Consider the following 27,106-nt stretch of genomic DNA (forward strand, 5'->3'; position numbering starts at 1 on the left):
TATGTAATCCCACAATGTCCATCAACTCAATATAAGTGAAATAAAATTCTAGCAAATCATATAATTTGATTAATTTGTTTCACAAAGCATTTATTATAGTTTGAAAGAGGAATAGATAACATACTCATTCTGCAGGCTGTGCATTGTGATTTATGCCATTGAATTTTCTGTAGACATATAGTTAGAATAGTTTTGTTGTTTTAAGATGCTATGAATTTGTATTGTGCATAGTACATTTTGTACTGTTCAAATAATTTTTACATATACATTTTTGTGTATGTAAGGTTATTTTATATATATATATATATATATATATATATATATATATATATATATATATATATATATATATATATAAAATATCATCAAGTTCTCCATTTCAAACTGACATAAAAGGACATACTATATAATGTACTGGAGTCCAAATAAACTCTTGAAAATTAACTAAAATAGGCTTGGAATTGTAAATCAAACATATGGGCAATTCTGGTGTCAAAATTATGGCTTGTGCATGACTTCTTAAAAAAACATTTAAGAAATAAATGTACTTAATAAGTTTTATAACATTAGAAAATGAAACTGCATTCATTTTCAAATTCTTGAATGCCCATTACACTGCAAGCTATGTTATTTGCAAATCAAAAATGCAAGACTTTACAATGTAGCAAATCTTAGTTGGAATATGTACGAGTATGTTTCAGTCTCAAGTTTTCTACAAGTCTGGATAAAGCAGAATCTAATTTATATGAATTATTGCCAAAATGTCTTAATTTAAACAACAAAGTTGTTACATATTGTATATAAAAACCAGACAATTAATTAGGTATTCTTACCTCTGTTAAATCCAAAAAGAACTGAGAAACTTCACAAGTTACATGTTTTAGAGATCACTGCGCTGTACATCGGACTACAGCGTAAAATAGAATCAGCCAAATGGTTTCATTTTTGTAGTTAAAATCGCATATCAATGTTAATATTTGTTAACTACATAAAACAAGCCATTTGGCATATTAAAGATCTCCAAAACATGTAAATTGTGACAATATCTTACGGTCGTTTTTGGATAGAATACTTAATCAACTGTCAATTTAATCCAAAAGTGACCACTACAAATAAATCTTCAAATAAAACACAGAATTAAAAATTTATATACTTATTAACACAAACAGCTATCTGTGCTATAAGTTAAAGCTTACAGAACAAACAATATGTCTGTTGTGAAACTGGAGATCTTGATGGATAAATTGTATTCATGTTGGTAAAATTAAATTGGTTTTTCAATCTAATCTATTTTTCTAATCTTTTTAATATTCTTTTTTGATAAATAATTATTAAAAAAACTCTCTGTGTTTTGACTAAACTTCAAGAGCATTTAAGACATTACATTTGTCTAAAACTAATTAATAAACCAGACCTTTTTCTTGCTGTTATTATTTGATGAATGAGAAAAACTATAATGTGCTTGTTGCTTTGTTCGGCAGGCAACTTTTATCAACATGGACTTGGATATGTACCATGAGGAATCTGACACCCCAGCCATGGCTCGCACTTCAAATCTCAATGAGGAGCTAGGCATGGTATGTTTGATAAACCCTTCAGCAATATCAGTTTGTAATTAAACATCATAACCAGATTTGTGTGAGTACAGGTCAATTAGAGTACAAATCGAGTTTAGATCCAATTTTCGAATATTGAGTCAAGTCAAATTTCAGTTGGTGTGTAGAAAAAAATCACTTTACTAGTTTAAATATTACCTTAAAATTCCTACTCTTACATTGAATTTATTATACATTTACCTTAGTTTTCTTATACATTGTGATATTTTTCAAATTGTGAAAAAATTATATATTAGTTAAACCTAATAAATAATTACTATAAGTAATACTTGTAAAATAAATGTTCAGTTGTACTATAGTGTGAAAGTGGGTGATATGTTGATATATAAAATCAATTCTAAATTATGATAGTTTTTGGGGGGAAACCCCAGGGAGCAACAGCTAAGTTTCTGCAAGACAAATTGTAACTTTTTAAATTTATATTTTGTTCATCATGGATGCATTTGTTGTATGTGCTGTGCCTTCATACCATGAATACTACACTTTACCATTGTTGGTTTCTCATTATGACACATTTATTGGCCCTCTTACTTGTCGCTTACCCTGAATTTCGGGTACCATTGTGACTGGGAAAATGGTAGCAAAATCAACTTGACTGAGAATTTCTATTACTTTCATGTTCCAATATTTAACTCTTGCTATTAGTAATTAAATTAATTTTTAAATAACATAATATTTGAGTATAATACTAATGCATATTGTTTTTTATTGTTATTTGTAGTTTTAATTAATTTTATATTTTCATGTACATTTTAAACTGATAATGTATGCGGGTCAAACATTAAACTCTTGTCACAGGTGAAGTACATATTCTCAGACAAGACTGGGACCCTGACAAGGAATGTGATGGAGTTTAAGGAGTGCAGTATAGGAGAACACTTGTACACACTGCCATCCACTTCTGAGCTCCAAGAATCATTGCTCATCCAGGTATCATCTGATACTCTCTCTCTCTTTTCTAAATATTCATTTGTTTAATAGACAGAAATTTGAATAGACATTAACAAACACAATTGCATAAAAGAAACTGAACAATGGTTTAAAAATTACTACACTCTTGTTATTTCTTGTTCATTATTTCATAACAGTACTAAATGCTAATAAAAAATACTTTTCCAAATGGTTTATTTTGTAGACAATACCTTTTGAAACCTTTGTGGAGTCGTCTGATGATGAAACCTTTGATTTCAAAAGGCCTTGTCCAAAAATAAACCATTTGGAAAATTGTGAAAATTAATGATTGCTAAAACATGTTTTTGTCTTACTTTGTGTATGGAAACACATACATAGATAGCTAAATTAAAGTTTATCAAGGCTAAGGGTGGTTTGAAATATTTTTGAGCCACTCCTGATGGCTTTATTTGCTTTATTGACAACAGAACAAAATCATTTAGCTCCAGAAATCTGATATTATCACAGATTTAACTCGAGTTCACATCCATATCTGATAAAATAAAAATGTTTAAATTCATTTAGCTATTAAATTCTTAGTTGCTATTTATGATTAAAGAGGGCAAAAAAACCAAGCTTTAACATTACAATTTAGAAAGGATAAGCAGAGCAGGACTACTTTTACCAGATTGGGAGGATATTTCTCTTTTTCTTCATAGAGTTTGTTTTTGTTATTATCTCTATGATAACGAAGAAGAATATCCTTCCAGACTGATAAAGGCAAGCCTGCTCTTTCTACTGTATCTAAGTTCTTTAGTTAGTATTAATTATTAGTTATACATTATATTTAGTTATTATTCATAGGTATTATTTATACAGGAGTCAGTATCAAATTCAGAAAACAGACCAAATTTTGAAGAGTTAAATGAGTAACATAACATGATTTGTTTTTTTCAGCAACTACAGAAAAAAGACACCCTTTCAAAGACAATACGAGAATTCATGGTTCTGATGTCAGTTTGCCATACTGTGATACCGGAGAAGGTGGCAAATTCTGACGATATCATCTATCACGCCTCTTCTCCTGGTAAATATTCTGATTATATCTTACCAAACAATAGTGCTGTGTTGTAAATGTGATATTGGGTAAGGAAATTCTACACTGCCATTCAATGCCATCTTTAGTAGTTCGGTTTAGTTGAACATTAATTATCTAAGGAGCTGATACTGATACCCTGTTATTAGTGATAACCTCTAGTGAAAAATGTATATTTTTTAACTGTTTTTATAGTTTCGCATTTCAACCCCATCAAAACTATAGTAGCTGACTATCAGTACGGTATAGATTGTATGCTTTACAGCACTAATTGGCTCTCGCTGCCTGGCTATACAGGTAATTGTTGCGATCTGTATGTAACGGCAATACGAGGGGGTACCCAAAAGAAACCGGAATTATTTTATAAAAATTATATATTATCAAATTTTTTTACAATACGACCTTATCTCCTTCAAAATAATCTCCATTACAACTAATACACTTGTCCCAACGGTATTTCCATTGATCAAAACATTTTTTGTAGTCATCTTTAGAAATGGCTGCAAGCTCGAGCTTCGTTTTTTTCTTAACCTCTTCAACGCTGTCAAATCGTTGAACTTTCAAGCCTCTTTTCATGTGTGGAAATAAAAAAAAGTCGCATGGAGCGAGGTCAGGCGAGTAAGGTGCGTGGGGCAGCGGAACCATGCCGTTTTTGGCTAAAAACTGCCTAACTAAGATGGCTGCGTTGTCGTGGTGGAAGAACCAGTCTCCAGTCTGCCACAAATCGGGTCTTTTCTGGCGAACACTGTTGCGCAATCTTCGTAAAATCTCCAAATAGTTCCTCTGATAGTCCAAATCTCTCTGATAGTTCCTCAATTGTCTGTCGACGGTCAGTGAGCACAAGTTCATGAATTTTTCAACATTTTCGTCCGTTCGAGAGGTTGATGGACATCCAGAACGAGGTTTGTCTTCAATCGACATGTTGCCATTTTTAAATCGAGCGAACCACTCGTAGACCTGAGTTTTCCCCATAGCATCATCTTTGTAAGCTGTATTCAATATTAAAATAGTTTCTGCAGCATTTTTACCAAGTAAAAAACAAAATTTCACAGCTGCACGTTGTTCACTTGAACTTGCCATGACAAAAAACGAAACAAGAACAAAACAGGGTTAGCGAAAACAGTCACTACGGACGAACAGAATGCGCTAGGACAACAGAACTGGGGTCACTGAGCTCGCAATGGGTTGCGCGACACACGCCTAGCGGCAGGAATGTGTACTACATACACGCTGCCGGCTGCCAGCAATACAATTCCGGTTACTTTTGGGTACCCCCCTCGTATACCTTACTCCTCAATTGACATTACAATAACTATTAATTGTATTATAGTTTAATTATTATTCTGTTGTAATATTGTTCATAGTGTTCTTTATGTTATTTATTTCATTATTATTATGGTTATTTGAAATAAAACTTAATAATAACTAAAAACTAATATATTTACTGTTTTTATACAGTATATTGAAAACGATGCTACTAAAGATGATTTGTATCATTGTAACTATCTTATTTTTCCAGAAACATTCTCCGATCTTAACATGGTTTTCTACCATAGCATTCCTAGACACTTTCAAAACTAAGTTATACAGTGAAAGGGATCTATAAACTTACATGCGTGATTGTTAAAGGTCCCATTAAATGTTCTTAGATGTATTCATCATATACACTAATACCAGATCTCTTACTCTTGTATGATTCAACAACATTTATCTATTATTTTAAGGAGAGGACTATGTCCTTTTAAACATTATTCTTTTTTTGTATTTTAAATTGTTTATGAGATGTTTAACATTTACTCTGTCATCCTATCTCCTACAGAGAGCTATAATGCATTTAATGAGATAATGAGATAATGAGATAATGATTTATTTTCGATAAATATTTACAATTTAATCATAAATTACTCATTTGAAAATACTAAACCATCTTTAACCAGTTGCGATGGTTTAGCAATACATAAAAAACATAACTTAGAGTCTACCTTTACAAAATAAATATTGCGACGAGCTCGTGCAACATCTTAACCAACACAGTATGTACACTACCTAAGTCAACAAAACAACATACAAAAAACAATAGTCAGAACATAATTAGACAAAAGCAAAGCTTCACTTCTAATAAAAAAAATATGTGACATCATAAGTAACATAACAAAATGTCGTAGCTAAGATATATAATCAAATTGAAATTAACAAAGTTCCACAAAAGAAAATACTAATAACAATAATGATTGAACTGTAATATTGTACTAAGTATCTGTAAAAGAAACAAAAATAACAAAAATAGCATAATCTTACTCAAAATATTATTTCAAACTTATTCACATTCAGCAAAATATACCAAATCAGACTATCTCAGGATATGTATCAGTATTGACGTGTCCTCAAAGTTAAAAAGCCATTGCTTTAATTTATTTTTAAACCTAATTTTTTGATCTACACAATTTAATGTCTGCTGGTATTTCATTAAATAGTTTTGCACCTAAAAAAATAAAAGATCTTGTCATTAAGGATTTTGAAACTTTTGGTTTTCTTAATAAATTGGCTGATTTACTACGTGTGTTGTGATTATGCATTATAAGCTCGGTTTCATTATTGCCACTACGAATAAAGAAAATTTGAAGAACCTTGAAGATATATAAATGTTGTAAAGGTAATATATTTTGTTGATGAAATAGATTAAAAGATGATTCTCTTTTATTTTTATGTAATATAATCCTAATATAATGATTCTGCACTGTTCTTACTTTTGTTATTAAATTCTTGAAAGTTCCTCCCCAACAATGAATGCCATATTGTAATTTAGAGTTTATGAGAGCGAAATAGAGTATCTTTAAAAGCCTTTGGTCACATATATTCCTCAAAAAATAAAATTTTCGAATGCTCCCTTTTAATCCTCTTGTTAGCTCCTCAATGTGATCCTTCCAAGATAATTCCCTGTCTATTATAACCCCCAAATATTTGAAGGATCCCACATTTTCTATGGCTAGACAATTACAATTTGGCTCACTTTGACAATTTAATGAATGATACTTAAATTGGATCTCTTCAAATAAGGGCCTATTCATTTTAAAATTTAAAACTTTTGTTTTTGAAACATTGACACACATTTTATTTTCTAAACACCAACTATTCAAGAAGGAGAGTGTTTCATTTACACTGTTACATAATCTCTGGCTATCTATATTCCAAAACAAAAAAGCAACATCATCAGCGAACGCGGTTACCCTTCCTTCGAATTGGACTTCTAAAAGATCATTAATAAAAATTAAAAACAAAGTAGCTGATAAAACGGATCCTTGCGGTACACCTTTTTTTTTCCCTTGTCTAATATCTTCCCAACTGTCACTTTACAGATGAGCGAGCTCTGCTTCAGGGTGCAAAAGCTTTTGGATTTGTGTTTGACACAAGGACACCTGAATCAGTGGAAATAGTAGCTTTAGGTAGCAGAGAAAAATATGAAATATTAAGTGTAATAGAATTTACTAGTGCAAGAAAAAGGATGTCTGTGATCACAAGAACTCCACAAGGAAAAATAAAACTATTTTGTAAAGTAAGTAACACAAAAAGTTCTCCACTTTTTAATGTTTTGCATGAAATCTTAATTGCATGATATAAATTATCTGTTTTTATTTATATAAATCTTTATAATAAAAAATTCTTTAGTAATTTAAGTTACTATTGAACAATGTTTTAAATTCTAGCATTAATCAAGTTTTAAGTTTATTGATTTACTGTAAAGCAATTCAAGAAATCTGTAAATATGTCTACAGGGTGCTGATACTGTGATATACGAGAGGTTGTCTGCATCTGGTCGTACATACGCAGACACTACACTCAAACATCTTGAAGAATTTGCGCAGGCCGGTTTGCGCACACTTTGCTTCGCTACTGCCGACTTGTCAGAGAGGACTTATAGTGTAAGTTCCTCCTGAATCTTGTATTATTTATCAATTATAAATTTTTAATTTGTATCGATAAGTATATATTTACTCATACTGTTCTGATAGAAAACCTTTTATATAGGAATGGAAAGAAATGTACCAGAAGGCTTGCACCTCAATGCAAAATCGGGAAACCAAAATAGAAGATGCTGCCAACCTTATTGAGAAAGATTTAGTCTTGTTAGGAGCAACTGCAGTTGAGGATAAACTACAGGATAAGGTAATATCATTATTTTATTCATGTTTAATATACATTTACAATAAACTGTGGTGATAGTTAAAGACAAATAGATCAGACGCAATGAGACAAATGTTTAATGTAAAGTAAATTTATTTAAGTATTTTTATTTCTGAATGTTGATTTTGTGTATCATGAACAGAAGACGTCAGTTACACAGCCTAGTGTGTGATGAGAATGTACACCTGTGCTTTGTCAACTTACATGCGTTTTAGTGAATTCATTTCACCACATCATTCGCTAATATCTTGAGTGATGCCACCTTTTTTACGACGTACATTTATTCGATTAACACATATTATACAATAAATAAGATTATATACTATTATTTACATGTTGTTATATATTATGTTAGCTTAAAAAAAATACACTAAAAGATCAACTGTGTAACCAAAATAATCCTTATGGTAAAACAATTTAGAATAATTGGATTTATGAATAATTGACTATGAAATTGATTTGAAATTTTATTAAGATCCGAAAATTTTGGTTTAGAAAATGTCAGAGTGTTTGAATTCTAAGATATCTCTGACTACCAGGATTAAAAAATGTAGGTCTAAGCTGAATTTGATTCTCTTATTTTCCATATTTTATAGCCCTGTACTGCAAATTGACTATTAACATTAACACTTTCGTCAAACAGTAGTCAACGCTACTATAGTTTCGACTTCTAATAAGTCATCTTCTGGTGTCAATAAGTATTAAAAGCGAGGATTATCCATCTGGAGTCATCATAGTTTAAAATTACGAATACAGCACCAATACTCAACAAATAAATAACGGAACACACATTTGATAGGCCCATCACAGACAATTATTTAACATAACACGATCACGGTTAGCAGACCACTATTGACCATCTGTTGACTTATGTTTGAACTGTTTGACGAAGGTGTTAATGTTAATACGGATTTCCTTCTCTATCAGCCAATCCTGAAGTTAACACATAGTTGTATTACATAAGTTTAGGTAAACTAATTTCATAGCTGTTCTGATGTAACTAGGTGCCAGAGACAATAGCTGCCCTGATCAAGGCCGACATCAACGTGTGGGTGTTGACGGGTGACAAGCAGGAGACCGCCATCAACATCGGCTACTCCTCCAAGCTCATCAGTCACGGCACACCACTGCTCATACTTAACGAATCTAGTCTGGATGTAAGTTGTCAGCAGATTTTATTATTCTATGTTTAGGACATTGTCTGAGGATTGCGAGGATAGAGTCCATTTGTAATACAGTTCGTTTTACCACCTTCACGTAATATGTTTACATTTTAAACATTTGAAATGAAGCAATTTTCATCTGGTATAACGAAATTTAAAAAATGTATTTGTTAGATTAAGGTACACATAATGTGACACAAAAGCTAACAAACATTCGGGGAAGTTTAACTGTATATACCTGTTTACTATACATATTTTTAAAATATTATAAAGTTTGTGTTTTTACAACAGCAAACCTATTTACATATACTAATGTCTATTCTTAAATAGTTAATTTAATCCATAAGTTTCCTACTGTTTGAATTTCTCTTGTCTGTTGGTACAATCTTACTTTGGGCCTTCTGAAAAGTTGAAAAAATAAAAGAAATTGCAGAACATATTTTATTAGATTGTATACATTATTATCAAACAAATGTGTCACCTAAAATTTTATTTTAAGAAATCACTTCTTATATAACCATACTGCCAAGTGCTCAAGAAGAGGTTTACACAGTTCTAATGTCAATCAGTCTAATATAAATAAACAAGAAAATCAGTGATTTACATGAATATTTTAATGTAAGGATAAAAATACTTCCGTAACTGTCCGATATACACAAACCAAATACTTAGTTTTGCGCATAGAGGAAGGCAACTTCCATGACAGATCTCCTGCATCAAGAAAATGTAGGTTTGACTTTTGCCTTGGATCTTTCCCTTTTCTATAAGGAATGAACACTCGGTAGTCAACACTCGGAACTGTCACTATCTTACCTGAGTCTGTGACAGGGCCTGAGGGAGCTGATCCACAGACACTGTGCAGATCTAGGAGAAGCACTAGGCAAGTCCAACAACAATATCTGTCTGGTGGTGGATGGCCAAAGTCTCAAGTTTGCCCTGACCCACGAACTGCGGAGGGAATTTTTGCAGCTGTGCATCAGTTGTAAATCTGTTATTTGCTGCCGTGTCTCACCCATGCAGAAGGCAGAGGTAAGTAGTGAAATAAACAAACATTGAATGTGCTCCATTCTTTTTGTAGAGAATTGTTTTAGAAATAAAACTCTTTCAGATGTTTTACATATTACAGCTAAATTATTCAGTAGTGTAAGATCATCTAAAAGGTACTTTAGAAGCTTGATTCAAAGAAATGTGGACTTCTTAATAAACATAGCTCACTAGTGGCTTTTCAAAGATTTTAATATACAGCAAAGTAATTAAACAGATCTCATTAAGTTCTAGTAATGTTGCAAGGTATAACTTAGTGGTTGATGAACACCAAAGTAAGGAAATATTGTGATTTTATAAACTATATTTGACTTGAAATTGTTATTCTATGTTTATGTTCGTGCATTAGATTACATCTATTCGTGAATGACAGTTAGTTGATCACTAGTGCTAGTATGAAAATTACCAATCACTACACCATATTTTTGTTGTACTTTGGGTTAAAAAAAACATATGTAGATAACTTAATTAACAAATTAATGCTGTTTTTTTAATAATATTTTGCTTGCCAGTTAGTATTTTGTATGTGTATGATCTGGCCATGTTTCTGCTTCATCTATTCACAGACAACATCTAATCAACATTACACAAATTACAGATGGATAAATAATATTTTTTTCTTATTTCATGAAGTCACCTCACCATTATGTAATTAAAATCACGCATACATGGCAGAAATCAATTTACCACAATAAAATATGGGTTTTATTAGATATAATAGTTTGTTAGTTTTAAATTGAGTAGTGGATATAGGCTATCCATTTTTTGTGTGGATATATTACTTCTTGTTACAGGTATTACTTGTTTATTATCCTTAAGTATATGTAATAAGATCTTGAGAATTTAAAACGAGAAAAAATATTTTATCCCGACGATATCCCAATAAATACCTACATTATCTTTAAATTTGCTTCTTACCTTCATAAATTCCTTTGCTTCATAAATGTTGCAGGTGGTGGACCTTGTGACGAGTAACACCAAGAGTGTGACGTTGGCTATCGGTGATGGTGCCAATGACGTGGCGATGATACAGAAGGCACATGTGGGGGTCGGTATTTCTGGGGTGGAGGGACTGCAAGCAGCATGTGCCAGTGACTACTCCATAGCACAAGTTAGTGGCCAATCTATAGATCTAACATGAGTTCTTAAAAGTTATTGATTTGGCTGTGTTATTCTTGTGGCTGTTAATAATATGAACTGTTACCAACTGTAAAAATCATCCTTTCCTCACGGTACAAGCAGCTGTGATAAAGACTATCCAGAAGTCAATAAATTTGCTGTTTTTCACATTGGGCTGTATATGATTTAAATGTATATTATAAAATCATTCTAGATGTACAATAATCAGTAATATTCCCCTTTCATAGTTACCAGTCTGCATTAGATTTCTTTTTGGTTACACTACTGTTTCTCAAAATTTCTGTTTCAAGCCATCCAAATTTCTTGTATCTCTCAGATCACCGATTCATCTGCAAAAGCTATAATTCATGCAGCTATAAAGCTATAATTCTTAAGGTAATTTAACCTTCAAGAAGAATATCCTACTGTACATGATCAAGAATGGAACCATGAGGACTTTATGTGTACTGTTACAATGTTCTTAATAATGATTTAGATGTCATATCAAAATTGAAAATATGAAATATGTAGCCTACAAAATCGGAAAAAACTTTTTAATTACTTGCGGAAATGTGGAATTTATATTTTCAGTTGCCTTAGCTCATTTCCAGTACTACATTTAATACTAATACTGAAAACTGTATCTTCAGACAAGGTTGAGATTCTCTATATGAGCTTATTTCATTCTTATTATCTTTTATCCCTGTGTTATCACACAACCAAATGGCCCTGTTGTTAGTACTACAAGAATTAAAACAGCCGCTGCTAATGCAAGCAGTGATAGTGAACACAAGCAAAACCTCATAGGAAACTATTCAATTTCTTAAATAAATCTAAGGTTTACAAAAAAATACTTCCACAGAGATTGTCTAGGTTATATTGACAGTGTCAACTGAAAACATTGTTCTGTACAGTTCCGATTCCTGCTGAAGCTCCTGTTTGTACACGGCTCGTGGAACTACAGCCGGCTCTGTGAGCTGATATTGTACAGCTTCTACAAGAACATCTGTCTGTACGTCATGGAGCTGTGGTTCGCCATCTACTCGGGCTGGTCCGGTCAGATACTCTTTGAGAGATGGACCATCGGGCTCTACAATGTGGTAAGCATCACTGTGAAATACAGTTAAGTACAGTATTTTTCTAATTCAATGTAACTAATGGTAAGTACACCATTTTCCAATTTAAATTTGTATTTTTTACTTTATTTAGCATGCAAAGTATAAATTTCCATTGATAGTTGTGTATTTACTTTTTAGCTGCATTAAGTTAAAAAAAAATTTGAAGCGTTTTTATAGTTTTGTAATCTAAGGACTTTATGAATAAATACCTTTAATAGATATTTGCAAATTTAAAAAAACGGACTTTAATTAAATGTTTGGTGTTCTCACCTATAGAGATGGAGTAAGGTACACTTTTTCGTACAAAGTTACTTATTTACTTTAATATTTTTCAAACTAAATAATATATAAAATAATAATAATAATAATATATATACGAAAGTATCAAGTTTTACTGCTTACAGAGATGGTTTCATAGGCATATAACATTAAATCTACTCATGGTGAAAATAGTTTTTCTTTCTAAAGAGTAGTTTTTAAAATAGTTTAATATTTTAGAGTAACAATAATGAAGTGAGTACTATATATCACTTAAAGAGGAAAGAAAGGGGTTTCAGTTAAAAGTAAATTTTCTGTATAATATTTTAGAAAGCAAATTTGAACATTTATATGGTGTTGTGCAGTCCTTTCTTTACACATATAAAATGCCATACTGGAATGTGTTAATGAACTCAATAAGCTGCTTGTAGTAGTTATCTATATATTTTGTCTCCGGTGAAACCTCATGTATTGGCTGTTTTAATATTGTTGTACAGAATAGCAGAGTTGCTTATACAGATCTTTTAGGTATGGATCATGAATGCCTTGTTGTAGTCTGTGCTGTTGTTTTGGCTGCCCATGTTTGTAACAAGGATACTTGTAATTACTTTGTGTCTTGTTAGCTGTTCACAGCAGCCCCACCACTGGCCATGGGTATATTGGACCAGATATGTTCAGCCAACACCATGCTGCGCTACCCCAGGCTCTACTCCCATAAGGCCTTTCAGTTTGACGTCAAACTGTTCTGGGTGTGGATCATAAATGCCTTGTTCCACTCTGTGCTGTTGTTCTGGCTGCCCATGTTTGCGGTCAAGAATGACATCATTTGGACCAGTGGCAAAGAAGGAGGCTACTTGGTGCTGGGCAACATGGTTTACACTGTGAGTTGCAACAGATTTCTAAATTCAATAGTTGTTATGATGACTTTTGATTTATATACAGTTCATTTTTTAATGTTATTTTTATTTTGTTCAGTTTTATATATATATATCTTATATATATAAAAATCTTGAGTCACGATGTATGTTGCCAATAAACTCCAAAACGACTGAACCAATTTCAATCAAATTTCACATGTATCCGTAATTTAGTCTAACTTAGAAGATAGGATAGTTATTATCTGAATTATTCGCTTATGTCGTGAATATAAACGAATAAAATGAAGAAAAGTTTTCAAAGCGCCTGCACATTATAACCTGCAATTACGAGATAGATACGTATATTAAACAGTGAAACACTATTTGAAGGCGCTAAGTTATGATGTATAATTGTCTAAACTAAATTTTTGGTTGAACTTAAAGGTTGAGTGGTAGACCACTTTGTAATAAAATACATTATGCATGTACAATACATTTTTGACATATTTTCTTGATCGTGACATCAAGGTAAAATCTACATCGGGGTTGGAAATATAATTTACTTCAACCAGAAATGCTCATACGCGGGCAAAACTTACGAAAAGCGTGCGAAGCCACGTGAAACAGCTAGTATATATATATATATATTTCTACTTGTATTTTTATGTTTACATCAAGTCAAACATTAATAAAGTCAAAAAGAATTCAAATTTATTGTTGTAATTCCATAGGAATAATTAAATTAGCAATAATATAATTATTTTGTACATTGTACATTTAGATAGTCTTTTGGGATTTAATTTGTGTCTTCATTTATTAAACATGTTTAGTGTGAAACTGTTCTTCAATCATAACCAACACTTAAATTTAATCTCAGTGCCAAGCGTGTTAACATAATTTAATTACAAAAATAAAACTATAAAAGTTTATTGGACCGAGTTTCAAAATATCTACAGTCAAAACTATAAATGTGTCATTTATGTGTCAATTATGAAAAAATCATTTATAAAAATATATATTTAATTGGAGGAAATTTAAGAGTTTATCTGTTTCAAAAAAATGGAAAAATCTTTGAAGTATTATTTTTAAAGTCATGGAACAACTTGTAACAACAGCTTTAAGGTGCAAGTGATGTGAGGCATTGTGTCCTTTTTATATTTATATGAGTTTATGAGTCTATACTACAGGACAGACATTGTTAATGGTGATATTTCACTACATTATGAACCAAGTTTTGCAAGGAGACCATACATCAGGGGTGTAATTAATTGACAGTCTTGTGGATTTCAATACAATGTTTTTTTTTTTTTTTTTTGTAATATATGTGTAATCTTTTTAAATCTCATTGCGGACAATAAATTATTTGAAAGGATAATAAGATTTCAGACATTTGGTATCGGTAAGTAGTTAACAAAACCGAAAGAAATGCTTTGGTACAAAACCTGACATAAGGTTAAGCAAGCAAGAAAGTTAATAAATCAACAAAATTTCTTTTGTTTTTTTATAGTTTTTATATTGTTAAATATGGCTGTTGCATATCCATCATCATGTTTTGTTCTTTTATTAATTGTCAAGCATGCCTTATCTTATGTATAATGTTTTGAACACCTGAAAATATGACAGATACCATTTTTTAAATACGTCTTTTAGTGGATGTGTGTAATATTATTTTCTGAACAAGTTGTGAGACATTTGAAATGTCATATGATTTTTTAAATCTCTCTGGATAAAAAACAGCCAAACAAAATAAATCATCATTAGATTTTGGTTATAATCTTCCTCACTGAGACATTGACATTGTTGCAGTATGTGGTGGTGACTGTGTGTGTGAAGGCAGGTCTACACATGAATTACTGGACTTGGCTCACTCACCTGGCTATCTGGGGTTCCATCATAGCCTGGTTCTTGCTCATTGTCGTCTACAGGTTGTACTTTAGTTCATTAGATTTGAGAGCATACTAGTTCATTTCAGTGGCATATAATAGTGTATTGAACCAGGTGACAATAAAATTGAAAATTCTCAAAAACAAATTTTCTGTCTCAAAGTTGAAGTCAAAACATTTTTTACTGAGACAAAACTTAGAGAATTGTAATGTAAGCAAAACTTAATTTATACAGCAATTTGAATTAAGAGCTGATAGAAGATAACTATAGAGCAAACATGTTGTCTTAACAACTAGTAATGAAGACTATAAGATCAAATATTTACCTATTAATTTATTGAAGAGTATTTTAGCATATTCAAATCAAATAATTGTAATAATTATTGCCTGTTTTATCATTAATTAATATTAATTATTATGTTATAGTCGATTTTGGCCTACAATACCATTTGGACAAGTGATGGCAGGCATGGACAAGATGTTGTTCACTTCTCCAGTGTTCTGGTTCGGCATAGTGCTGATACCTTTTGCAGTCCTCGTAACAGACATTAGTGTCATAGCGTAAGTATTTTATGAAATCATTTAATTATCTTATTTCAACATTTTGTGTAAAATTGTTTCATTGTGGTTCAAAAACATAGCTGTCATCTGATCATGTATTAGTCTTCTACATTCCAAAAATATTCATTGTTCACAGAAGTAACATAAAGTACAATGGTGAGAGAATGTCTAGCATTGTTGTCACCAAATTTATAAGAATTCATCAGGCTCTGAATATTACCACTTTCCACCCTTGGGTTATTTGGGGTTATACTGTTGCTTTCTTTGTATAACTGGACTTTTAAGTCCCAGTCCCAGCTTAACCACTCTCCCTTTCAGTATTGTTCCTTAGGGTTACTGTTCTCTTTTAATAACCAGCAATTGTTTTAGGAGTAGCTGATCCTGTGATTGAACAACATGTTTAGGTTGAACTCTTTATTTGTAAAAATATAAGACAGAGCATTTTAGTTCAAATTGGCATTGATATTGATAAAAATTATTTTTTTTAAACGCTATATACGAGATTGTTAATTTAATATAAATTCAAATCTAATAAAACTGAAACATTATTTAAACTACTAATTACGCGTATTAGAGCATTTCTTATCTAAGGTTTCAAAGATAAGGTCTATCATATTATCTTATCATCTGGGCAGATAAAGGATATTTGGTTATGGCTCTGTAAGACACATATAACAGAGTAGCAGGTTGACAGAGCTAGATAAATGGTGCACTCATCCCCCTGCTGCGGATGTAGGTTGTCTAAAAATACTGCCTAGTCAACCGCGATAAGCACAGAGTGTGCGCCTGTCATACTAGAGTGTGCGCCTGTCATACTGAAGGCTTTTTGTTAACTAAAAAACTCTCAAGGAGACACAAAGTATAATTTTGTATATAGTGTATAATTGCGTTTGGCGTTTTGGTCAAAGTCTATCATTGGGATATATCCATCTACGGTGTGGGAAGGGTTAATGTACATATGAAATATGAACATGGTCATGGCACCAAAAGAGCTAATTTCAACCACATTGTTTGTAGGCAATTAATATTTGAATCATTTTAAGCTGTGTCACAAACCATGACCAATTGCTATAAAAATTCCTAATGTGTAAACTGTTCATTAAAAAATAGAAGAAAATTTCCTCAAATTTATTTTTAATGAAATAGTACTTACAGTAACTATAACAGTTCTATAATTTTAGGTTAATCTAAATATTTTTGTAGTTGTTTAACATTATTAATTTAATATTGGTCATGTAAATTATTTCTCAATTTTGTTCTGCTTTCAGATTTAAGTCAACTGTGTTCAAAACACTGTCCGAGTCAGTGCGAGAGAGTGAGATTCGTAAGACTGATCCTCACTCAGTCATCGACGAAAGCAAAAACTCGTAAGTGCTTTTATGACATTTCAAAAGTAAGATGTTATTGCATGTTTCTGATAACCAATACTGCTTATTCAGTTTGATTATGTTGGGCTTCTCAGTATTTAAGCATTTATTCTAGCCTTGTGGGAGTCGAGGTTGCTCTTTTTTCTTCTCGCTTGAAGCACATTTATGATTTTTTTTAGTGTGTTTTAATTACCATTTTGCTATAAAATGTGTGCTGTTTATTTAAACAAATTTAAATATTCTTTACAAGAACTGATTTTAAATAACTTTAATAATGTAAAAATATAAATAGCATATAAAACACGAAATAACTATGTAACCAAGTAATCAATTAACTTAACGAAGTAGGATTTCAGTAACGTGTACTTGATTGAAGGGTTTCTAAGGACAGAATTAAAAAATATTTATTTTAGAATTTAGTTACAGTTAAGTTTACCTACTTGCTAGAAATAGGTGATATTGTACACATTTTAATAGCTATCAAGCAACAGGTTTTAATGAGGTTATCTTGCAACAATGCAATTTTAAGTTGGTGCAATTGATTTTGGATTTGGAAAATAATTTTTTATATTAAATATAAGGCCTTTAAACTAGCATCCTTTAATACAAAAAAGTAGAAATGTTTATCGCTCCATGTGAAATTACAGACTTTAAAAGTAGGAATTTAGAGCATTTTGTAATCAGGGCCAAATAAAATCAGCTAAAGTTGAATAAGTAAAATTTGTACTATATGAACATGACTTACAGCTTCAGGAAGTGACATGTTTTTTATTAATAATTCCGTTTAGAAAACAAAAATTAATAAACATGCCATTTAATTTATATTTTATTAAAGAAATACAATTTCCTTAAATCATAAATTAATAAAATACTTGTCACTCGTTGAAGCTATAACTCATGTACATTCGGTAAAAAGTTTACTTTTTTTAACTGCAGCCAATTCCATTTGGGCCTAATTAAAAAATTGTCTGAATCGCTAACCTTGAAATGTCTGTAATTCCTCATGGTCTTATAAAATAATGTGTATATTGTTTTTATATTCAAAGAAGTTATCTTAACGGGCTATAAACTTACAATAAAAATATTTTCTAAACCCATAATCGATTGCAGTACCTAAATTAATGTTGGTAGATGTTATTCATTAGATAGATATAGAAACAGTTCTCTAAAATCATCATGTTGCACTACAATATTAATTTCAAGAATGGTTAAAATAATATGTAGAAAAATAATTAATATTATCCCGTATCTCATAAATGCAGACGTGATTTGACTAAAGATGGTGTTGGTATATATATATAATTATGCCATAAAACCTCATAAACACTTTTTCTTCTTCTTTAAATTTTACATTTTTTACATTCCAAATTAAACAGACGAAAGTATAAAATATTAGTATGCTTGCTTATTGTGTGTTATTTATTGTTCTTATTCAGTCCAAACTGCTTATGAGTGTGTTTTAATGTAAAATAAACATATCAATATAACATTATAACAATGTTTGAAACCAAACCCTACATGATAAATCAGATTATCATTATTTAAAAATACGTATAGAATTACTTGTTGTAAAGGCGGTATAGTGAAATACTGAAGAATAAACTGGCAAAAGTCTGAAATCATCACAATTCTTTATTCTTGCTGCATCGATCTAGCTGTATGTCACCATCATTCTTCGCCCGTTAGTGATTTGATTGGTTTTCTCTAAACCAGTGCATAGTTCAAAGACACTTAATCTATAATTAACCTTGAGACTGATCAAACTGGATTGATGAAACTACTGATTGTGTAAAGAGTTCATGGTAATATTTACATTGATTGTCAATCAGACTCATTCCCAATACTGCCATTTATTTTGTTTGGTGAGCTTTGAGGAAGATTTATAGCAACACTACAAGTACTTTACTAAGTGAGCACTGGCCTGACTGCAGACTCCTTAAGCAAACTAATATTTTTCAGTTAGAATTAGCAATAAACTTTGCATTAAGATACATTTCATCAGTCTTCAAAATGATTTTCATAGTCACATCAGTCATTGGAGACTAATCCAGAGTAATTGTGCAGAATAGTCATGTTAGGTAGTAACACTTTACTGGTTCAAGAATTTAAACCAGAGTCTCCTGTGTGCTGCAATGTAGCTCTTATATTATTCTATCTATCAATGGCCACCAATGGAATATAACATACTAAAACCCTATTTTCTACAAAAATATGTGTACATACAACAGTAAAATAAATTTTTAAACAGTATGAATTAAAGAACAAGTATTGAACATAAAAGATTAACATTTTTTAAGGAAAGGGAGGAAAATGCATTTATACATAGAGGTGATCACCACTACAATAGTCACAAACTACAGGCTGGCAACTCTCACATGATCCTATAAAATTTATAAAAAATAAAACATTTAATTGAATAAAAAACGTCTTATATGACAAAAATAAATCTTATAAAAAACTAAAGAGACATATACAGTACCTCTCACAGATACACAAAACGTATTACACTAGTATTATATAAGAAACAAACAGGACTTTTTGTTGACTGTTTTGTTGCATTTTTTTAATAGCAACAGTTAATTATCAAAACTGTAGTAATTACTTGCTATAAATTACTGTTGTTTTTTCTGTCAATATTACTATATCAACTCTCCTCCTTATTCTGTTTAATAAGATTTCCATACAGGTTAGTGGCCCATGAGGACGGGCAGAATAGGACTTAATGAGGATCGATCTCTCCTTAAAAAAATGAACCCTCCATGGTATGATTCTCAAATATAGATGGCAGCATAATCAGTGCCTACGTAAATGAGTCCCTAATACAAAGGTCGTTCAGAAAGTACATCGCCGAGGCGTACCATTGCCAAACGGGTGTGAACAGATCTCAATTGCACTTTCTAGCTACGTTCAGTACACGTCCGGCAGTGTCACAATGAAGGTCGCTATGCCATTCTTAGCGCTCTAGTCTTAAAAACATCTGCTGCAATCAAAATCTCCTGATTGTAAAGAATATAGTGTCACTAGATATATTTTGGTAAAGAAAATGAAACCAGTGAAAATTCATTGTGCGTATGAGTTATATTGTAGTTAAATATAACTGCAATATATTATGGTGCCAATTGTTTCTTGAAGAATGAACTAATAAATATTCATGACGAAAAGTGAATTGGCCAATCTCCTGTAGTTCCTGATGAACTCGTGGAACAAACCGTATAGGTTTGGGCTGTAGTGAGTGAAATTGTGACTGAAAAACTTGGATATTGTAAATGTTATGCCCGATTGGCACCAAAACTCTTGACTGATGAACTCAAAACAAAGAGAATGGTATCTGCTCTAAAGTTTCTTATCCAGTGCCATTAGGGCAAGAAACCTCTTTACAGTTTTAATCACAAACTTTGAAAAACTATCACACGTATCAAAAAAGTGTTTTGTCTTTTTAAAAGTGAACACAGTGTAAATATAAATATAATAGTATATCTAGAAAATTACCTGATATAGTTTATTGAATCACTCATGATGGAACGTTGTAATTCATTTTTTTATAATTATGTAAATTGAAAGTAATTATTTTGTTCACTGAATTCCTTTTATAGGAACATATACTCAGCTTCGTTGTGTTTACCTCTGCTACATCTGTCGGTCTTGTGTAGTCTATGGGCTGGCTCGATGCTCACCACTAGAGTGGTATTTCCAGGTACCACCATCTTGTGTTAGACACGTGTTTATCTTGATTTCACATTGTGTTTATCTATGCTAGATCCATTTGTCTTGTATTCTATACAGAGCCTAATTACTTTGTTTTTGTCAAAATACTATTATAAAATCCTATACAAATTCACCATAAAAGTGTTTAAAATTATTTTCTGATTTAATATCATATCTTAATGTGAGTATATGTTCCCATTATCACTAACCAGTAATTAAATATTAGTGTTGGAAAACTACTGAAATTATTTTACCATTTGATTTTTGTATTATATCTTTTTGTAGATGGACTTTCACATAAACTGTGTTATGTAAAATTAGTTTGCATTGCTAGTTTTTTTTTAATAAAAAAATATATAGACATTTAATTGTAATATATGAAGTTGCTTTCTTATACTTATTGTTCTAGTAGGTGGTGTAATAAATTAAATCAAGCAAAGGAGATATATTTCCAATATTCCAAAATACATCTAATGATCCTTTTTAGAATCATTGCCTATGATGACCTGTAGGAACAAAGATACTAAGTTCATTTTTAAAATACCAGACATTTGACTGATTTTTAATTTGGACAAATAGTTATGTAATCTGACTGAATATTCATGAAATTTATTACATTATTAGTATGTATATAAAAAGCACCTTGCAATTCTCAATGGTACAGTTATATCATGAAAAGATTAACGTGTCTTTCTAGTTAATTGATATAATATTTAATTGCTAATCAAGGCCAACTTAAGTCTCAATTCTGTCTTTTTTACAACAACAAACTAGAATTACTAAAATTTAAAATACTATTTCTGAAGATAGGAACGTAATTGAACAAAAAAATGGGACAATGGTTAATGTGACTAGACATCAGCCACATCTCCATTTGTCAGTCAGACAAGTTTTAGAAATATTTGAGAAATAAATTTCTGAGTCCTAAACTGGTAGATAGGTAATTGGTAGCCGGGGAGCCAAGAGCCAATTTACACTATACAGTATAAGCACACAACCTGGTTTTTCTTGAAGTCGATTTTCAACCATGTTAGTTTTGATGACAGGCCAATGGCCTTTGGGGATTGGAAGAATACAACTTAAAAGAGAACCGCCCTATCCTTGAAAAAATGGTGTGGAATGTTTTTGGGTAATTTAGAGGTGAAGGAATACAGTAATATTTCTTTATCTATGCTAGCACATTATTAGTGTTTTTCAACAAAGGTGATCAGTCTTGATTCCATTAGCTTTGTGTAATTTATAAGGTGACTTACATGACTAACAAATTCTAACCCACTGGGATTGGTTACCATTAGCAATGGTATTCTGTAAAACATGTTTTATTTTTTACAATACAATTAATTTTTGTTAATTCTACATTCTTTTGTTTTAAGTTTAGTTTTGTTTAACTCAATATAATAAATTAGCAAAATATACCAATTAATGGGCTTTAATTATTTTTTAGCCGGTTCTGGAGATACATTTCGCTACTACGAAAACCTGCGAGTTGGTGTGATACCTGGAATAAAAATGAAAGGCAAAGAAGTTACTAGTAAAACATTAACAACAACTAAGAATAATTTTGTAAAGTTAATTGAAATAACTGTTTTTAATCAGAGTTTTATTTTTTTACTTGTTACATTTAGCTGTATATGAAATTATTTCAGTATGTTATATATAACTTAAGTACAGCCTGTTTTAATTTAAATATGTATATACCCCTTGTTAGAAGGCACCTTTTTGATTATTTTTCTAATGTGTATAAAATTTTAAGTAATATGACAATCTTCTTGTGTTTTTTTTCCAACCTGATCCCCATTCAAATCTACTTAATTAGATTTGTGAATTTTTTAAGTAATAAAATAGATAAATCGTTTTTTGATACACATTTATGAAAACAAGTCAGTGAATTAATAAAATTTCTTAATGCGTGTATAGTTTTCCAAGAAACTATGTTTTGTGTTAAAAATTAGGAAGTATATTCGGGTACATGTAAGAGACACAGAGTTCTATTAGGCTAACCTTCCCTTGCTTGGGACTTTGAACACAGGCTCCTAGTTGAATCTCCAGTTAACGAAGGGTGTTGTCCATATTCAGAGGTTTAGGTTTTGCAAGGTAGTGTTGAGCAGGGAGTGAAGTTGGTCTTGGCTGGTGGGTACATTAATCAGAGATAAACAATGTAAAGTTCAAATAAAATATGTAGAGGTTTTGCTTGATCAAGTATCTTCTTTCCTTTATTTAGGAAAGAATATAATTTTATACCTCGGAAAATTAAGCCTAGTGCTGTGTATGCTTGCACTAACACTGTCTTACAAGATTTCTTTAACAACTATTTGAATGGGAAAACTGTCTGTACAGTAGTTATTAGCCTTGCAATGGTAAACCCAAAGTCCCTACATACTAAAATATTTATACTTATCAACTACAATGGTAACATGTAAAACATCTCTATCACCAAACCTAAACACAGTACCAAACTTGAATGAAATCGGATAATAAATAAGAAAGTTATATGGATTACTATACATTGGACTTCTTGAACTATGTTTCAAAATATGTTAATCATGAACAATTCATTTGTCTTTTACTTGCATTTTCATTTTTAGTTTGTATAAAAGTTTGGTCAGTGGAGATTAAAAAAATGAATCCGGAACTTCCCCAATGTAGTGGTTATTTTTAAATTACCCATAGTACAAGAGTCCACTATTGTGATAAACCCATATAAAAAGTTTAAGCAAGAATGGATGTTATTAGTAAGAATATGAATGACAAAAGTTAGTTAGGAGTTAAAGAAAAATTATATATATTTTTAAGTTAATGTTAATCAACTTTACTATGCGTGTTCCTTGCCTGCAGACACTTCACACACTCAATCCTAATTCACATTCAAGTTTTCGTTTATTTCATGTAAAAACAACTTAATTGTTTTTCTGTGATAAATCTTTAAATACAAAGGGGAATTTTAAGTTACTTTGGAAATATGTACAACTTCGTGACCATTTTCGAGATATTACATTTCTCTTCAAATAAAAGTGTGCATAGTCATTACATTTTGTTACATTAATTTACATTTAATTTTGCTTTCTATGTCTAAAAACAACTGTTGAGATTAAGATAAAAAATATATTTAAAAAAACATTTATTTAAGGATTAGACATACATAAAATTTATATTTTTTGTACATTCTGTAAACCTTGTTATAACTGAGCTAGACAGATAGAAAGAACTCTGGACAGTATTATGAATCTCGATAATGATACAGGCTTGGGGTATGATAAGGTAGCAGTAGCAAGGGGACAACAACAGCAAAAACAATACTAATTAAACGTCAGTAAACGATACATAACTGAAGATACTTCTTTGAATAATCGTACGTTATCATATCCCAAATTATGTACAATACATTGTAATAATTTATAATACTAAACAGCATGTAATACTAGTAAATATTTTTATTGATTTGAATGTATTGTCCCAAATTACAATAAGACAATAGTACAATAAATGTACCATATTTAATAACAAGGTTTGATTTTCATTAGTCATATTAGATGAAGGCCTATTGTGTTAAATTATTTCAGTAATTATTTTAGAATTAATATCCTTCTACTTTAGTTTCTCCAAATGTATTAAGCACAAAAAAATATTTATTCATCTATTTTTTTTTTTTTTACGGAAGTTTAATAAATGGTTTTTTATATATTTTCCACATAGTATGTTGATTTTCCAGGAAACCTGTTATTCAAAGAACTAGTGAGGCAGAGGAGGAAAGATCGTTGCTGGAAAGAACCAGTTTGCACCAAAATACATTTACGCCCATCCCTCCTCTCCCAGACTTAAGCTACTTACCCTTCGCTTGTAATTCTCTGGCAGTTCTAGCGTCAGAGTCCCTCAACATTCCTTCTTCACTACGTCCTTCCTCCTAGCTACTGTGCTCCCTAGAACTATAACTTTTAATGTTAGGGTTTGTGTGATTAAAGAATATTTTAACTATCACAACAGCTACTTTTTGTTTCATTTGTGCTTATTTTTGTATATTCTTTGCATTGTTTTGTTCCTGCCTGTGGAGCATGCTGAATGTACTGTTCCCTCTGATTTATTTAATTTATATTTTAACTAATAACAAATGTTGTTTTTGTTGCTTTAACGTATCAGATTGATTCTTAAAATAATGCTTGATGAAAACTTGACTGAATTTTGTGCAAAAAGCGCATTTACACATATCAAACATCTTAGTTTGATTGACTATGGTATATTAAATAGTAGTTACATAATTTGGTTTTATAAATCGCTGCATATTCACCAGTACATACTTATTTCTAGTGGAAAATAAATGTTAAGTAACATTTCATAATTGGTGTTTTGTAGATTCATATATGTTTGAGTAAACAACTGTAAAACCATCAATATTTTGTCTTCCTTTTTTAATTTTTTTACAGACTATCAATGAACTGTAGGATACAACTCTTTATTTCAGAATTATAAATATTTAAAACTACCAATACAAGTACTGTGGGGGAATGCACAACAATTGTTTCTGTGGTTAAACTATTTATTTAATATATACTATAAGTAGTGCCTTGTACGTGATTTTTGCAATTTGTTAAACATAATTCAGTTGTATTCAGGTTATCTTGATTTTCAGGGTGTTTAATGAATGGCTCGCTGCGTATGAGTAGATTATTTTATTTTTCAAATTCGCTTATTGCCTGTTACTATTATATTTTAATAGCATCATGGAATGTATCATCTCTCACATACTGCATTGTTTGGTTTAGATATCTTTCTTCTTTAGAATCTAAAAAATGAAAGTTAATAATAATATAAGTACCTTAGGAACAACAAACCTTGTTTTATATACTCTTTATTATGTTTACTCTCTATAAATTAAAATCGTACGTTAAATTAACATTAACTAGTCTTGTTTAGTTGTTATTTTAAACTGATAGACATTATTACCATTTCAGTATTGTATTAATTAAATAATTTATTTCAAATTATAAAATGAGGATGTCTTTAAATTGGTGTACTTAATATTCCATGATTAAATTTTAATTGTCTAGATAAAGGACTAAAAACTACTTCACAGTCTGGCTGTCACTGCGGTAACCACTTACAACAGCTAATCTGGCTTTACCTAAAACATAGCTCTGTTAAAGTACAAGACTTACATGTTCCTAATATCTGTTAAATATAACAGCTATGGTTCATTTCACTCATTTGTATGTAACTACGATGTCATATGAGGTTATAAAAATCTTGAGGGGTTAAGTCATTCCTGTATAAAGTTGGCTGAAGTAGTAAATTAATAATTAATTGAACAGCTTAATATAAGTATCTACAAGAAGAATGTCTCCGTGTTATTTTGAGTTTTAAATTGCCTCCTGTAAATACATGCATTTAACTTACTTAAAAAGTAGTACTTTATTTGAAGTTTGTTTTAGACGATTGTGAAGGAAACAGGACTTTTCCAGAAATCTGCCATCATTCAGTGATACAATACAATCAGTAACACTACATTTTGAGATCTGTAATCTGATCTCTTCAGGTAAAAGACTAAACTGATGCATGACTACAACCTAGGTTAAAGTAAACATAACATACCAGAAGATTGTAACACGCATATGTAATAAACACATAACAACCATTCCAGGCACACTAACTTTAAAACATGGACTTAATAAGTAAGCAACAATTAACTAATAAGTTTAATTGTTGAAACTGAACTACAGAATACAGGTCACAATAGGTCTGCACTCACCGGCCAACCAAATAGTTGTACAGTTTTATTTCATACATTTATTTATATACGTGTCACAATGCTCTGGTATGTTTTGTTTACTTTAATTTAGGTTGTAGTCATGCATTATTTTAGTCTTTTACCTGAAGAAGAGACCAGATTGCAGATCTCAAAACGTATTGTTAAAAATCAGCTTCAACAATCTAGAGTGACAAGAACAGAGTAACCAGAAATGGAATTGCATTGAGTTAGTTATCTAGTAGTTATATATTGATAATTCCATCACTTGTCTTAATATATTGTGGCTAGACTTGTACAAGGGGTATTTTCAATCTAAAGTCTGTTTGATTGTGTTTAATGCTAAAGAGTTTATCATAATATACAACTTAAAATTACAGCTCTTAGATACTTCTCTTCGTAAACATACCCTGTACTAAGCCATACTTCATATCGATGAACGAGTTTTTCAATGCCATTGTTGCAGAATTCTGCCACCAGTGAGCTAAGCTGTGCATTGACACTCTCCT

At 30.9% G+C, this 27,106-nt stretch overlaps 1 protein-coding gene across 6 annotated transcripts in view; it reads left to right on the forward strand.

Moving 5' to 3' along the window:
* Window positions 1-27,106, forward strand: part of LOC124362576 (phospholipid-transporting ATPase IA) — a 122,685-nt gene that overhangs the window by 80,043 nt on the left and 15,536 nt on the right. For 4 of the 6 annotated variants that reach the window (XM_046817203.1, XM_046817207.1, XM_046817209.1 and 1 more), the window contains 14 exons: window positions 1,482-1,577; window positions 2,415-2,546; window positions 3,465-3,594; window positions 6,960-7,156; window positions 7,377-7,523; window positions 7,630-7,767; window positions 8,790-8,942; window positions 9,777-9,977; window positions 10,945-11,103; window positions 12,026-12,211; window positions 13,111-13,368; window positions 15,151-15,269; window positions 15,654-15,788; window positions 17,057-17,155. In XM_046817203.1, coding sequence (XP_046673159.1) covers window positions 1,482-1,577; window positions 2,415-2,546; window positions 3,465-3,594; window positions 6,960-7,156; window positions 7,377-7,523; window positions 7,630-7,767; window positions 8,790-8,942; window positions 9,777-9,977; window positions 10,945-11,103; window positions 12,026-12,211; window positions 13,111-13,368; window positions 15,151-15,269; window positions 15,654-15,788; window positions 17,057-17,155 — 2,150 coding nt within the window. Of the gene's footprint in view, window positions 1-1,481; window positions 1,578-2,414; window positions 2,547-3,464; window positions 3,595-6,959; window positions 7,157-7,376; window positions 7,524-7,629; window positions 7,768-8,789; window positions 8,943-9,776; window positions 9,978-10,944; window positions 11,104-12,025; window positions 12,212-13,110; window positions 13,369-15,150; window positions 15,270-15,653; window positions 15,789-17,056; window positions 17,156-22,304; window positions 22,537-24,569; window positions 24,781-27,106 lie in introns of those variants that run through there. The other 2 variants (XM_046817206.1, XM_046817208.1) reach the window with 2 other exon arrangements.

The sequence above is a fragment of the Homalodisca vitripennis genome, chromosome 5 (assembly GCF_021130785.1).
Source record: "Homalodisca vitripennis isolate AUS2020 chromosome 5, UT_GWSS_2.1, whole genome shotgun sequence".
In the NCBI taxonomy this organism is placed as follows: Eukaryota; Metazoa; Arthropoda; class Insecta; order Hemiptera; family Cicadellidae; genus Homalodisca; species Homalodisca vitripennis.